Source organism: Cololabis saira, chromosome 16 (genome assembly GCF_033807715.1).
Source record: "Cololabis saira isolate AMF1-May2022 chromosome 16, fColSai1.1, whole genome shotgun sequence".
In the NCBI taxonomy this organism is placed as follows: Eukaryota; Metazoa; Chordata; class Actinopteri; order Beloniformes; family Belonidae; genus Cololabis; species Cololabis saira.
In genome coordinates, this window is record NC_084602.1 from 25,024,403 (window position 1) to 25,041,406 (window position 17,004).

Here is a 17,004-nt window from a genome sequence, read left to right on the forward strand (position 1 = left end):
AATGTCAGACTGTCAAAACTTATATTCACATAAAGAACGACTGATTGTTTAACTTCTGCATCCTGCAAGTGGAACCCACTTAATTTTTGTTTGACATTGAAACCGGGTTAAAGTGCAGTTAACTGTTTGAGTTGGAACCCTGAGCTCGGGGGAAATCCAAACTAAATCCTTACAAAAATATGCCATTTGCCATGTTGAGACCCTGAAAAATGGAGGTACACTTTTTTTTTTTTTTTTTTTTTTTTTTTTTTAAAGATTTTTTTGGGCTCTAGTGGCCCTTTATTGGAGATGCAGACTGGAAAGGGGTAGAGAGAGAGAACGGGGAAGACACGCAGCAAAGGTGCGCGGGCTGGATTCGAACCCGCGACCGCTGCAGGAGAAGGACTGTAGCCTCAGTATATGAGCCGCTGCTTAACCCACTGCGCCACCGAGCGGCCCAAATGGAGGTACACTTCTCAAAATACCTAAATGGCATGGGCCATATTTTTCTGCTATCTATTAAATTAAATTTGAAGTTCCTAGACTTTGACTGTTTTATTTCAAACATATAACGGCACAATACCTATGAACCTAACTGTATGCATCGAGTCAGCTGCAAGCTGCAGTGACAAACTGCTCTAAAGATGAGTCACAACCTAACCTCAAACATGAATAAGTAAAAGCACAAACTCTGCCAGTGCATCATGTATGAGGGAGTGTGTTTGTTTAATACTTTTGGTGTCCAGCTGGGCTCTGTACTTGGTGAAGCCCTTGAGGCGGACCTTCTCCCCCAGGAGCTGGAGGAACTCCTCCAGGGCGGAACCTGCCGTCTCGTTGTTGTACATTTCCTCCTCTGTGCTCTGCCCCGCTCGGCAGTACATCACCCCGACCTTCACCTGAAAACTCAGCTGCAGGCCAGCAAAGATGAACACACAAGTTTTTGTTTTTAAAAGATCCCGCAGGACAGAAAAAAAAACTGATGTGAACTGTCATTTGTAAATAGCTTTAAACCCTGTGTGTTATCTTCTCACCCCTTGTTCATCCAGTTTCATCAGCTGTTCAGTGACTTTGGGCGTGTTGAGGGCCAGTCGGAGGCAGGACAGATCCAGTTCTGGGAGAAGGTACTCCAGCACCTCTTTGACGGGCAGCCCTCTGGTGGTGCTGTGCTTGGAGGTGGAAGGCACTGCATCTTCCAGTATAGAACCTCTTAGAGTTGTCAGCTGGAAGGATGAAGATGGAGAGGAAGAGATTATAGGGAGGAGTGTGAGAACCGAAGGAATGCACCCCAGGAATTTTCAATGTGCTTTGAACTTTCACAAGAAGATGAAGCACACCGATAGCAAAACATGACTGCCTTGACACAAGATAAAAAAACATAAACACACACACACAGACACACACACACACACACACACACACACACACACACACACACACACACACACACACACACACACACACACACACACACACACACACACACACACACACACACACACACACACACACACACACACACAGATACTACCAGCATTTTGTTTCAACTTTTAAGAAGCTGACATGAAACAAGACGATAATGACTCAAAAGCTTTGGGTAACTAGAGTGGAGCTGAGGAAGAAGAGGTGGGAGGGCTCGTTCGAGCATTCTGCGTTCACAAAGCGTGCATTGTGCTGAGCTCTGGGACTGAACTCAATCACTCGGCTATCACAAACAGCTGGAGCGGACGGAGACGTCCTCTCTCCTGCAGGCCTGAGGCCGTGTTGGGGCCGTGTTTACAATGGACCCGTGTACCTGTGTTTGGACGAACGGTGCCTATATGATCCGGTCTAACCTGTGGGGTTCTAATCCCATGCACCTGTCCTGCCTCAACACCACAGACAACACCAGGCTGATGACTCTCACAAGCTAATTACCCAAACTAAACATATGACAGTGGGATGAAACTGCAACTACAATTTCCACTTAAACAGAGAGTTTTTAAGCTGCTAACAAGCCTTGGAGGAGGGGAATAGTTGCACTTCCTGAGGTTTCTTCACACATTGTTGATATCAGGGGAGACAGCTGAATAGCTTAAGGGGTGATTGCATAATAAGAAACAAGGGCTCAGACTTGTTTTACCTTGAGCTGTTCTTCCTAATACAGCATGAAAAGTAATAACTTGATTTGACACGGATAAAGAATGTATAAGCTACATTTTCTTACATGTTAAACAGGACAGTAACACAAAAAAAACATGTTTTTTCTCCCCCTCACAGTAAAGAAAAATCTTTTATCATGAAAATGAACACACTATCTTGTTAAAATGTCACTAGTAGATTATTCCAAACTGGAAAAGAGCAGTATGATATGGTGCCGAGGTTGTAGCAAAGCCGTTCCTGTTTTTTTGGGGGGGCAGAACCAAGATTATGTTTGGGGTTTTAGTTTTTGAAAACTACAGTGTGATGAAAGCGTTCAAACCCTTTAAGATGACTCAGAGTAGACTAGAGTAGACTCAGAGTAGCTAAACAAGCCAAGACAGGTCATCTTATTTCGGCCTGTTCTGTATACAGGACTGTCTCAGAAAATTAGAATATTGTGATAAAGTTCTTTATTTTCTGTAATGCAATTAAAAAAACAAAAATGTCATACATTCTGGATTCATTACAAATCAACGGAAATATTGCAAGCCTTTTATTATTTTAATATTGCTGATTGTGGCTAAGATTCCCAGAATATTCAAATTTTTTAGATAGGATATTTGAGTTTTCTTAAGCTGTAAGCCATGATCAGCAATATTAAAATAATAAAAGGCTTGCAATATTTCAGTTGATTTGTAATGAATCCAGAATGTATGACATTTTTGTTTTTGTAATTGCATTACAGAAAATCACAATATTCTAATTTTCTGAGACAGTCCTGTATTCAGGCCGGCAACGTCTTGTCCTCCAGGTTGAATCCAACACAGAAGTTAAAAGCTGGAGCTGCTGCACTGACCACTAGCTGCTCGGTCCACAAGCAAGTTGATCTCTGTTGACCCCCATTATAATGCCCAACATTGCAGAAGAACTAAACATATTACAGTCTGCTTCAAAAAACGTTCTCGGTGTCCATATCTGGATGTCACATCCCTGACACCTGTACAGGTGGGACTTTCTTTTTTTTTGCATCACAACAGGTAAAGTTATAGAGGCAGGGGGTCCGGCCTCATTTCAGATCTGATGATGTTTCTGTAGCAAAAGTTGAAATGAGGATGTTTGTACCGATTTAATCAGAATAAATATAAAGTAATATTAATTGTTATTGTGGGTAAACTAAGCCAGAAAACTAAACCAGCTAACTCTGTGACTGAAATAAGTTGGGCGTGTTCCAGCCGGCTTCCAGCACTGCTCGTTCCACCCATTGGAAACATGGCGCTGTTCAAATGGAGGAGGAAAGAGACTTGAAAAGCACTCTTTAGAAAACCTATGGGTGACATCACAGGGCGTTTATCCACTTCTTCTTATAATCTACGGGCTCATCTTGTAGCTCGGGGCTCATGTGCATCATCATGGTCTACATATAAAGAGAAGCAGCTCTAGGTTGGAGACAGATTCGACGATGTCTGACCTCGCTGGTTCTGAAGATGAGGCGGTAGTTGTACTGCTGGCCGTGCTCCTTATCGTCCTCCAGCTTCTCTCTGCGCAGGCTCACTGCAACTGGACCCAGAGCCTCATCCATCCCAAAGTAGTTCCAGTGCTCTGGGGTACAAAAGGTAAGGTTAAAAAAAAAAAAGAGCCATGATATCTAACATATGTGGGTCAAACAAATTAAGATGAATATGTAGGAGATTGAACATTTATCTCACCCCTAAGGTAGAAGAGTTTCCGGTAGTAATAAGCCCCCAGGTCCACGTGCTCTACGATGTATTGTTTGCCCTTTTCACTGAGCGTGCTGGGTCCTTCCTTTGGTCCTTCAAGAACTGCTACTCCAGCATTAGTGCAGTGTGTGCTGAGTGTGGTTTCATATAAGTGGGTTTCCCCAGTCAGGGTCCCTGACCCACTGCCTCCTCCTCCTCCACCACCACCACCTACAAGTCCATGATATCCCACCCCACCTGCTCCCAGTCTGCGCCTCCCATTGCCATCCGCACCAATCTCATTGCGAAAACAAGGGCAGCTCAGCAGCATTTCATTGCTTTGTTCCTCGCCTGCATCCAGGCTTGGACTATCTCTAGATAGCTCTTCCTGGCTGCCACTAGGGGAGCTGTAAGGCAGGCTGTGAGTGGATGATAGGGTGGAAGTAGCGGAGGCTACGGCGGCAGCTGATGCCCCGGTGGTGGTGTTTTTCCTCTTAGATGCAGTGTGTCGCAGCTGAATAACTTCATTAAGGTTAAAAAACATGCTCTGAACATCATGGTGAGCAAATCCTTTTGGGCAGACCCAGGGCTTCATAGGGGGAGCCATGTCCTCTGTTCGACTGTCCTCTATGTCAGACCCTGCTCTGGGAGAGTCCAACTCACCCCGAACATTCCTAAGTTTCCGAAATATAGACTCGCCCCCGGTCTCAGACTTGGTCCGTCTCTTTGGAGGCTTGTCTCTGTCCTTGGGCTTAGGAAGATGGCCATCTGCGACATCCTCTTGAAGCTCTATGATCGCTTGCTTAGCCCCAACATTTAACATGTCCTCTAGTTTCTCTGGAGCAGGGCTACGCTGATCAAGCTTGTCCCCTTGATATCCTTTCAGCATTTCAAAGAAGCTCTCTCCAGATAACCCATGTTGGTCAATCGAGGAAGTGCTGCCATATTCACGGTGAAGAGGGGACCATTTGGCTCCAGATGACGGACCCCAATCTTCCCCACTGTCTCCACTGCCTTCCATCTCGCTAATAGTCATGTCGCTATTGCTGCGCTGACGAACTCGTCTCTGACGTGGGTTTCTATGTGCAGGGCCCCTATAGTCTCCTGGGGACAGGTAACGGTTGTCAGGGCTGTAATTGTTAGCCTGGGCCTGGGTTCGACTCATCAGAGTATTGTGGATGTTGCGCAGCATCGACGAGTCCTGAGGGCTCAAAGCAGAACCTAATTTAATGTGGCTTTTTCCAGTAGAGGGCACACCAGAGTTCTCCGTCTCAGCAGATGGGTGCCACAGAGGCCCGTGAACTTCCTTCCTTGGGGGCCAGTCGGCCACCCGAGCCCGGACACCCATTTTAGGCACTCCTGTGCTCACAGTGGCGTGGACATTGTCTGTGCGGGGAAGGACAGCTGCTCCGTTGACCATTCGGAGGTGGCCGGTGTAAAACTCATTAGTGGCGGGGATGGAACCCCCAACAGTGCGCTCCATGGGTAGGCGCCTCAGACTGGTCATGACACCAGTGCCAAAGGCTAAAGGCACTTAGCAGGTCGACATGGCTGCCTCTGGGGTGCGACGCCGCTCCCTGACCTCATGAGCGATGTGATTGTCTGGATCAACAAGTAAAGAAGAACAAGGAGAGCTCTTCAGCACTCAGGCTTGCATACTGGCTCGTCAACAGCAGTGACACTGTCACTTGACATTTTTCTCACTCCAACACTGAACCCTGTGAGGAAAAATGAGAAACCAGTTAGAACAACTAGGCAGCAATATCCTCAGAAGCAAATAACAATAAATTAAATTGTGCAATGAATTTCAAAGCTTTCACTGACACCAAAGAAGTCGCTGCCACGTCAATGAAATTAGACCTTGATTTGAAAAATAGCTTCAAATTGGATTTGTACCACCATAAAAATTCCTCAAATACTTAACAAAGCTACATCTCAGCAAGAAATGTCACCATTTTAGTTACAGCTTAGTTTTGAGTTGTCCAATAAAAGAACACCTTTGTCAACTGTCAGAGGAACGGACGTCTTTAAATGCATACTTTCTGTGAAAATATGCTAGTCTTCACAAACACGCACATTTTTTTTCCTCTGCTGCAGACAGACATACAGTGCGTGGGATGCATGAACTTGAATGCAGAACAGAATGTGAACATTTTTCTTCACTCTGGCGACAGAGAAAAGTTACTGACATGTTTTGTTTCAGATAAGGGAGTGTATTTTTCAAATCAATAGAAGCATAAGGGGTTTACATGTAAACTTTGAGCTTAAAAATTTGTACCATTTATCCACTCATCGTCTGGGCCAAGTGCTTTTTTTCCCCCTTATAAGCTAATTTATCAAATGGAGGATGACTTGGCTATCAACTCAAAAAATCAAGTGTAAATATGAGTAAGAGAACAATCTATTATATCTCATTAACTGGCAGATTTGTTAAACCTCCTTTGTCACAGATTCTTGGCTTGTGAGGTCTGATACTCCCTATGTTGTCCTGTTTGTAGTCAAACAATGATATGTAATGCTGAATTGCAGTTATGCCAAGCTGTACATAAAAAAAGGTGGGGGGGAGGGGGGGCATTTAAGAGTCATCTGAAAAGTGGGTGATGATCCGCTGCCTGACAAATCGAGCCAATTTGGCAGGCAGACACTGAAAGATTAAGCCGCTCCTCTCACTCGGTCCTGCACGGCTTTGGCTGTGATCACATTAGCCACCAGCCATGAGAGCGCTGTGATGGGACCACAGAGCAGCCGTGTTTCACGCCGCATCAAAAACTGCATTATTAGCTTTGCTTTTAAAAAATATGAGAAATAAATAGATGTTTATCCATTCAAAGAAAAAAAAACAACCTAAATTATGTATGAGGAGGGTGTACAGTTATACAGCTCTGCAACAGCGGTGCGGCCATTTGAGAGATGGGTCAAATGTTCCCTAGACGCCACAGTTTGCATGATATATCAGCATCAATTTACAAGTCAAATAAATAGTGCAGGAGTAAAATGTCAAGGCTCTGCAGTGTAGGTAGTTAGTTTTAAAAAATGCTGCAGGCAATCATCCTCTGACAGCCAACATACAAGAATTTCTTTTGACAGAAAATCTGTGGACCAGAACATTTTATTCAGCACAACACCCATCTGCAGGTCCAACACTTCACAAAAACAAGCATTGAGAAAATTCTTGACGAGCATTTGTTTTGCATTAAAAAAAAAAAAAATCACAAACAAGTTACAAATAACAAAACAATCAAGATCCATCTTTTATATAACGCTGTGACAGAAACCAGCACAGTGGTTTTCAGATGAAGACCCGCTGTCCCAAAAATAAGTTATTAGTACTGCATTTCTATTTTCTGTCTTTCTTATACTGCAATTAGTTTTATATTAATGGTAATGGTTCTCCTGACTAGGGTTGTTCCTATACCAGCATCGGACAAACCAGCTGATTCTGCCAAAAATAAGGGTAACGGCTTCTGCGAGGATTTACATCTATGCAGCATCAAATAGCATGTCATTTTTATAAACAAAATCCCAATTCTTCATTACTCAAAATGCATGCATAGGAAATTATGTGACACTGCCTTGAAACTTCCTGATTCGAGTCGGCAGCTGGAGAGGAGTTGGTGAAAGAGTTGTTGGACTGAGCTAGCTATCTAGCATTGGCACTAAAGCTAGAAGGCAACTGCTATTGAATCAGTACTCAATAGTAGCTTATACCCTAAGTGCAGATATTGGAATCAATACCAGAAAAAAAAAAAAAATTGTATTAAACATCTCTACTTTTGACAGCCACCTCTTAGGTGAAAATCTTACAAGTCACCTTCTCCTGATTTCATCTAAACCAGGATATACACATAATTACACGTGTAACTAAAAATATAATTTTTAATAAAAAAAACCAGATCATCAATTTACATTCAGATTATTACTCTTGAATATGGCATTTAATATATTGCTGTTAACTTTCTTTATATATGAAATGAACAGTAGTGGTCTAAGAACCAGTCCCTGAGGAACACCCTTGGTTACAGTGAGGCATTAAGAGATGATACTTTCCACTTGTGAACACTGAGATCTGCCTGATGTGTAATTCAAAAACCATTTCAAAAGTATGCTCAGACGGTCCTACAACAACTGTATATCACAGCTAAGATCAACCCATTAAAAAGGTTCTTCTGGTCCGAATATTCAATTAAATCATGTATTACCTTTTAAGGCTGTCGTAGTTGCGCTGTGCCTTTTTCAATAGCCTGATTAGGAGTTTGTTGTTATTTGTAAATAGAAACTCTTTAAAGGTTTATCCTACATTGAATTCAACAACCATAACAAAAAGTGTACTCTCCTCAAGAGTAAAACTGGCATGTTTATTTTCTTAAAGGAGCATGAGGCTCCTTTTAAGAAATGAGACACTCTAGCGCCACCCTTCACCACGACGGTCGTCGGGGGTACTGCAGCCAACAGTGAAGCCGGCACGGGAGAACGGGGAGAACGCGCATGCAGCGTCATGCGACGTCACATCCACAGCCCAGCGCGGGAAATTTGGGCCCGAATTGCAGCACATTTTGCAGCAAACAGCCTGTTCAAGGCAACGGAGAGATACACAGGGTTTGGAACACTTTATCTGACATTATTACTAGAAAACTTATAACGTATACGGATTTTTTTCATAAATCCTGCCTCAATCCGGCCTCAAGCTCCTTTAAATAAAAAATGTTGTCGTATTTTTGAGTGGGCCAAAGAAGAGAAACATGATTTTCAATTTCATTCTGATCACATACACAGTATTAAATCCTGTTCAACCATGTTAATGTATGGTCATCAACAGACCATACATCTCTCTCTCTCTCTTTCACTCGAGGCATAAAGTAATAACATGGCTTAAAAAAGGCTTTTGTTTCATGTCATTCCTTTAACTTTTAGTTCAAATTATAGAGTCTAGTAAGAATATCAATAAGTAGTATTACTATCAGTATCAGTAAAGTCCTAAGGATGCCCATACCTGATCAACAATCCGAAAGAGATTTAAGAAATGACAACAGTCTTTTAAATCTCTCTCAGATCAGAGCTCCAAACAACAACCAGTTCTTCATCATTCAGGTCACATAAAAGCTTCATCTAAGATGGTCGACTATCTCTGGTGGCTGGAGGAGTCCGGCATCAACATTCTTTAGTCAGAGAAGTTCAGACCTCAAGATCAAGTTCAAACTGCTCACTCACTAGTGTGGCATGAACCTTTATGATAAAAAAACAACAAAAACACAACATGAATAACATTCATGTGAGGATTTCAACCACGACTACACAAGATAAAGAAGCAAAAATCCACTGCCTTGCGTGATGATGATGTGTCACATGTAAACACAGAAACACATTAGGGGAACTGTTTCCAAGTGGGATTTTGCAAACTTATTTTTATTTATTCCTTTTATTAGATAAGAAAATGGAGTAGACATACATACAACAAATTAACCTAATGTGCTGCATATAGAGTGATAGCTACAGCTTCCAAGACTATTTTAATTTCACCTGAATATCCTCAAACATAGCTCGTTGCTCAGAATATCTGCTAAATAACCCCAGCGATAGCTGCAAGCATGCGTGTAATCATGAGGTGGATATGCTGCATGAAAGTCCTCTTATTCATAAATAAATAAGCCATATTTTCATTTCAGGTCACATTTTTAAGAAGACTTTTTAAGGAGCCACAGAAACCCCGTCCACGGTTGCCAACTCAGGGAGCGACACACAAATTGAGTGATAATAATAAAAATCGAAGTCCAATCATGAGATGGATGGACTTTGTTGATTGCGCAACAGTTAGTATCCGGTTTGGAAAATGGCATCCCATATTATCAGTAGTGGTGGGTATTGGGAAGGACCTCACGATACGATACGCATCACGATACGATACACATTGCGATATCCCGATTATGCGATATCCCGATTATTATATTCTACATAGTTCACCGAAAAATTTAAAAATTCATTACACATCTTAAAATCCAAGTTGTATATATGTACATCAGATGATAGTGATGGATCTTAAAATCTGAGTTGCACGTTCATCAGATTATAGTGACAATTCATGGGACAAACTGAGTCAAAACAATGTTTTATTATAACTATACGAGCTAAAGTTACAACATATTTGTATATGTTTTTCATATTATTTACATCATATGAAATTAACATTAAATTTAGTATGAGGTTGCTTTAATTATGTGGCAAATGATAATAAACACAAGAAAGATGGAACTAAAACCAAGGACAGGCACAGTGATCAGTCAGTATAAATATAAATCCATAAATAAATAAACCTCTGTCCATTATTTTTCATTTTTTAAGGACAGGCAATTGTGTTATATAAAAAATAAATTATAAAATGAAATAAAACGTGAAATGAAACCTGAGCTCAGTGCAGGGCCCTCCCAGGGTTGGTAGAGAATGGCAATGCCCAGGACTGTCACTTAGGTAGGAGCACTAGGTGATATAATGGGAAGAAATCGGGGATAAAAAATATTTAAAAAAAATAAAAAAATAAATCGATATTCAAATTTTTAATATCGATATTGAATCGGCTGGAAAAGTATCGCGATATATTGCCATATCAATATTTTTGCCCACCCCTAATTATCAGTAATTACTATTTTTCTGTTGATATAAATTCTATTTCAACTAAGACATATCTGTAATTTAGACAAGCAGGTTCAAGGCCATACGCTGTAATGAAGGAGCTATTGTTATTGGCCCTCAGACCTGGTTAACATGACCGGAGGATCACCTGCTGTATTTCTCTCTCAGGATTTTCACAGACTTATTGTTGGAGAGTAGTTCTGGGTAAACGCAGCAATTAACTCTGGATGAAATGTTGCAGTCACTGGTTTTATCCCACGAAGCGCCTCTTAAAAAAAAAAAAAAAAAAAAGACTTGTCAAAACCTTTCAGGCTGCAGTGTATGTATAAAAATATCCAGCGTGGACTCAATGCATCCTTAGAAATCATTTGAAAGAAAAGAAATTCAAAGAGAATTACAGTTTTTTCTTGAATCCACGCAGCTAAATGGGTCCCTATTCCCCGGGGCATTACAGTAAATTAACTGTCTCGGGAAGATATATATTGAAAAAAGCTGTTTAATCAAAAAATAATAATAATTTTCTTTTTCTGCTGGCAGCCTCTTTATCTAGGAAGAGAAAATGGTCAGGGAATGCAAATTAAACCGCAGGTCCGGAGTGCTCGTTCCCTCGTGTTGCTGAATCGACGTGTGACATGTGCTCACACAGAGACAGATCCATGTCCGTGAAAAACAGGCCTCTAATCTGCCTGCTGTCGATCACACAGATAGGACGGCTTCGTGGTTTTTCCAGATTAAAGAACATACTGTTTCACTGAGACAGAGTGAGTTGTGGAACATCCTGTCGACGGAGCTCATCAACACATCTCGGTCTTGTTACAACCCATCCCACCAATCTTTATCTGCTTAGGCATATTTTTGTTTCACAGGTTGGTGAGACATGTCCAGACAGCTTTAGCCTGTTGACTAAATTTATCTAAATTCCAGTAATTGGGGCTCTAACCTCTCAGCGACACTGCAGGAGCGATACAGAAGCAGACGCAGCATCGGTGATGTCATAGCACTTCTCTGAAGAGACACAATTTCTTGTTCTAATCGTAGCAGTGAGGCACAGATGAGTGTTAGTGACATTCCTCTATGAAGACTCAGCCTGTGTTACTCAACAGTCTTTACAGGATCTTACGATGTACCTTACACACAAATTACATGGTAGTAAAGGTAGAAGACAGACAGCAGTCAGCCATCAGGACGATGACTCAGAAACAAGTTCATCGTCAATCAATCATCATGATGAAACTTGGGTATCTCCCTTTAGGGAGTCCTTTTTGCTGAGCTTGGTTGGTTTCTATCTCTGAAAGAAAGGGCAGCATGCTGGAGTTGAAAGAGTCTTCATCCCGGGTCTTCAAAACAGAGAGGGAATTAAGTTTCCCCAACACACTGGGCAAGTGTTACCAAAGCTCAGACAAAAGAGCCGAAGGATTGCCCTACAAGCTTGTAATTACTGCGTGCTTGAATTGGTTAAGGGGCTGTTTGCCTGACACCATTGGCTTTCAAACAGGCACCCTACCATTAAGTCCTTTGGCTCTCCCTGGCTCCTAATCTGTCCATGCTCTGAGCGCTGACTGGACAGTTGGGCAGCACGCACAAAGGTCCCTCTGTGCTGGCTTGGGCAAAACTGGGGCCCCATTCCAGCACACTGAAGTCTTTGAAAATCGCCTGGCACGGGAACCTCACCATGGCCACGTATACGAGGTCTGCCAGGAAACCAGATGGATTAGATGGAAGTGGAACTAGAGAGCAAACACTGAACCAGATTAGAGGCGAATGAAAGAGAAACATCAAAAAAGTAGGATATTGTAAAGAGCAAAGGAAGTCAGGAAAATTCTAAACTGGGCAGAACAACAAATAATATAAAAACTGATTGGTTGCTCTGTAATCCTCTAACCAACTGCTCCAACGCATAACAGACACATGATTGAAATTTGGGGGAATAGAACAGGAAATTCAGTGACTCTTACACAGCATCCTTTCTTGTCATGCAGGGAGTGCCGAAGAGCCAGGGGTAAACTGAGGGCACATACTCGGAGATGCAGCCTTATCACAGACATCCAACATCACCGCAGACATAATGGAAGTAATACTTTGTTTCTGCCCCCCCCTTCTCTCCCCGTGTCCTGCTCCTCTTCGCGGTTTTTAGATCTACTCCCTCCTCTCAAATGTATACCTGAGAACAAGGAACAGACGTGCCCCTCTGACGGAGCAAAGAACCTCACACCTTGAGGGCAAAACAGGAAGCCTGGTTGCAGACAAACGACACAAACATCTTCTCACTGTGCGTCTAGATCCTGGAATTCACCCAAGTCAGTGGAGGAAATGAAGAAGTGGGAAAGAGAAGTAGGGCGTGTTCGGGCAAATACTTACAGCGCAACAATGATTAAGTAACAGACTGTTGGAGAATACTGTTTAAACTTTTTTATTTTAACCAGCACAACTTATACTGAATGTGCAAAAGAAGATTAATGTGCTATTACCCTCTCTTTTAATGTATCTGTGAATGTGTGTGTCCTTGCGTGTGTGTGTGTGTGTGTGTGTGTGTGTGTGCGTGTGTGTAAAACATAAACTTTTTTTTTAACTCTTTTTAGTAATTTACAAAAAAGTAAAGCGAAATCAAAATGGAACATAGGCAATACTAAGTACCCTCTTACTGCTGGATTTAAAAGGGTAATTTGATGCCAAGTTCTGCCAATCATCTGTTCTTGGTGAACGGATCATCAGCAGTTGTGCAGACTTCTATAAAATAAATTAAAAATTAAAGTAGATAAACTGGCAGGTTGCTGGGTAGAGCAATCAGATGTGTGTTAGTCCAATGCCAAGAGGAAGAGGCACAAGCTTGGGTCTTATACTAGATGTATCTTCTGCACGTAAATGTGAAACTGGATATAAAACCATTCCCAAACAATTTAGAGTTCAGCGTTTTTACAGTAAGAGAGATTATACACAAGTGGAAAGCATTTGAGACACTCCCAGCAAATTCACGTCAAGACCAGACCATGCAATTCACAAAAACAAGCAAAAAGCATGATAAATGCAAAAGTCTATGACAGAACAGTTAGGAGACATTGAACAGGTGCAGTTTGTTTTGAAGAGCTGCAAAGAGAAAGCCTCTTCTAAGCACGACTGAGGTTTGCATAACCGCATCTAAACAAACGACAAGACTACTGGAACAACATACCGTGGGCAGATGAGACTAAAATGAAGTTGCTTGGCTTTAATAAATAGCTCCATGTTAGGCAATAGCCCAACACACTGTTTCAGCAGAAACACCTCAAACCCACTGCCGAGCACGGTGGTGGAGGGGTGATGATTTGGAGCATGCAATCATTGAGTCAACCACATAGAACGTATAAAAAGAACTGGACCCGTGACATCACTCATAGCTTTTCTGGAAAGTGCGAAAAAAGCATGAGACATTTTTTTGCCTCTTTGCATGGTGCCATATTGGCAGGAACTGATGCGTCCCAACCCTGGCTAACCCAAAGATGAACAAATGGGCAGGATGAGCAGGTCTGGTAGCTAGCTGAAACATGATAACCTTACCGCTGGGTAACACAAGTTATCTATTTTAACCTGGCTTCTATGGAGCCAAATCAAGGCCAAAAGTTTTGCTAATTTGAAAATAAAATTTGAACCTGAAAATTCTTTTTTACAGTTTCAATTAAATTTTTTTCAGTATCAGATCTTTTTTTCAGTTTCAAATCTTTCTATTTCAGTTTCAATTTTTTTTTTCAGTTTCACGTCTTTTTTTTCAGATTCATTTCTTTTTTTTCAGTTTCAAATTTTTTTTTCAGGTTCAGACTTTTGGCCCCGATCTGGCGTGGGGGGCGTGGCATCAACTGAGAGTGCGTGGCATCATGAGTGACAGCAGAACAGAGAAGGCGGGGGACGTTCCTCAGTCATGTTGCCTTCAGGAAACGTAGGTTGCAGAAGTTATCAGTAGAAGTATGATTCAACACTGTATATACACCATATTCACGTGATTGGCAGTGGAAAAAACTGATATTAGTGACACATTTCTGTTTAAAAAGCTGTTTTAGACCGTACTTGGTAGTATGTGGAAGTGGGAAATGTCCAACTTTCAAGTGTGGCTGTTGAACTGTACAGTCTGGCATAGTTTATTGCTTTTATACTGCGATTGGTGCCAAGTACGGTGAAACTGAAAAAAAAAGATGTGAAACTGAAAAAAAAAGATGTGAAACTGAAAAAAAAAGACGTGAAACTAAAAAAAAAAGATTTGAAACTGAAAAAAAGATTTGAAACTGAAATAAAAAGATTTGAAGCTGAAAAAAAGATCTGATACTGAAAAAAATCTAATTGAAACTGTAAAAAAGAATTTTCAGGTTCAAATTTTATTTTCAAACTTTATTTGCAAAACTTTTGGCCTTGATTTGGCTCCATAGGCTTCTAGCTTATGCTCACTTCTGATACCTTGTATACGTTTTGAAATCTGTCCATCCATCCTCATTTTAGATGTTGCTACTGAAATAATATTTGAAACGAATACCGTCAGAGCTGAAAAGGCGGCGAGCAGAGCTCAAATCAAGCACCAGCAGGAGCCTTCATGAGTTGATGCTCAGCTAACTGACGTGGCGTTTAGGTCTGCAGGGCTGCACGTACGCCCTGGGATGCGAACGAGCCATATATACATTCAGTCTGATCAAATTTGTCTATCCATCCTCATCTCTGCTGTCGCAACTGAACCAACATTTCAAATGAGCACTGCCCGAGCTAAAGCAAGGATGGGCGAAGGTTCGCCCGAGCATGACTGGGACTCTGAACAAGCTAATGTTCAGCTGATTTACCTGAGGACCATTAGACCAGAAGATCCTCAGGGCTTTTCAGGGCTCGGACGTGGCAAACTAGTCAACAAGCCAGAGGGGATTGTTGAGAGAGAGGGTAGCATGGTCCACGGTTAAAGTTGGATGCAGCCTGCTTCACCAAGATTAGTCTTCACACCCTTCCAGACCAAATCACAGTTGGTTGTGACGGTCTGTTGATAAAATTAACAGCACAGCAAAGCATATCATCTTTAAAAATAAAAGACTAATAAATAAAGTCTTTATTTCCATCTTAGAAGTCAATATGGTGCTAATTGCTGGGTAGCTAAAGTGATGACAACTAGTCATTAACTAAAGCCATCAATAAAAAGACTGCACCCTTACTTAAGTATGAATTTGTTGCTCATATAATTTCTCCTAATGTGGTACAATAAATTGGCTTTGGGAGCCAGTGGTCCGTCAATTGCAATTTTCTTCACTTGCATGTTTGCGTCTGGCTGCTAAGCCGGATACATACCGTAGCCCTTGGTCAAGCATGAACCGGAATATTCTAGAGGAAAATGTGAAACCATTTGCCAAACAGCTAAAACTTGATTGAAATACGCTGATACAGCAGAACAATGATCTGAAGCACACCAACAAATTTACACAACAGTTTCTGAGAAATAAAAGAATCACGGATTTGGAATCATGTAGTCACAACTAGACCTTAAATCAACTGAAATGCTGAGGGGAAGAATTAAAGAGAGCTGTGCCGAGCAAATGCCCAAAAACCGCAATGAACTGAGGCAATGTTGTAAAAAAAAAAAAAAAAAAAAGAAGAAGAAGAAGTCTTAAATACCTCTACAACAATGTCTGGGATCTATTCAGTCATACAGGAAAGGATTACTACTATTATTTGCTGCTAAATGTACAAGCTACTGAATCACGGTGGTACTTTGGTATTGGACAAATTATTTTTTTAGTTAAATGAATAATAGCACTGTTAAAAAAGTTGTGTTATTGTTCATATAACGTTGCTTTTGCCCAATACTAAAATCAGCTAAAATGACAAGATATTTCTTAATCACGTTTTTACACAATAACAAAAGAACACAACATAGGATTAAAAGAGAGGTTACCAGTCTTTCCACAGGACTCTAAGCAATACCAGCTGCGCATAAAGTAGAGCACTGCAATGTGACCAATAAATTGTTCAACTGACCGCAAATGCGATTCAAATGCCACATGTAGTTGGTGCAATCCAAAAAACACCGGCAGTGCATCGGCATTCATCGTGGCCATTGTTCTGGGATGTTTAGCAGCTACTGCTGCAGCTCTGCCCTCACCGAGGGCCCCTCACTATCACTGCAACACGGCTCAGTGAGTAATGGGCAAGGCTAACCCCTGGCAAAGTGAATTTTACTCACGGCCTTACACAAGAAGACAGATCTGGACGAGCGCCAGAATATATTCATTGCCATCATGTCCAGCAGGGTGTCCTCGATCCTTCCCCTCCTCTTATCAAGAAAGCAGTCTGCCAGGGATTCATGTGGGGGAGACAGCAGAATAAATAGGCACTAAAAACACTTGGCATGGTTTATAGTCAGTGATGGTAAACCTGTTAAACTATTTCTAATTATCTGGGTGGGCCGCAAGCTCAACAATGAAAGGCTTTGTCCAATTCATAGGGGGCTATTTAGCTCCTAAAGATGCTAATTGTATGCCTGAATGCTCAGAAGGTATACAAAGCATTGAGGAAGTGCCACTTCTTCCTTTGTGGTTGATGACTATCTAACAGAAGACACAAGTCTGTTTTTATAAAGAGGTTTTTA

General features: G+C 41.6%; 1 protein-coding gene across 4 annotated transcripts in view; it reads right to left on the reverse strand.

The window, feature by feature from the left end:
• LOC133461866 (signal-induced proliferation-associated 1-like protein 1) overlaps positions 1 to 17,004 on the reverse strand; it is a 61,000-nt gene that overhangs the window by 25,630 nt on the left and 18,366 nt on the right. For 2 of the 4 annotated variants that reach the window (XM_061742823.1, XM_061742826.1), the window contains exons 2-5: positions 3,804 to 5,512; positions 3,566 to 3,696; positions 1,011 to 1,199; positions 713 to 887 (exon numbers count right to left, since the gene is read on the reverse strand). In XM_061742823.1, coding sequence (XP_061598807.1) covers positions 713 to 887; positions 1,011 to 1,199; positions 3,566 to 3,696; positions 3,804 to 5,301 — 1,993 coding nt within the window. In that variant the 5' untranslated portion in view covers positions 5,302 to 5,512. Of the gene's footprint in view, positions 1 to 712; positions 888 to 1,010; positions 1,200 to 3,565; positions 3,697 to 3,803; positions 5,513 to 16,311; positions 16,385 to 16,599; positions 16,666 to 17,004 lie in introns of those variants that run through there. The other 2 variants (XM_061742824.1, XM_061742825.1) reach the window with 2 other exon arrangements.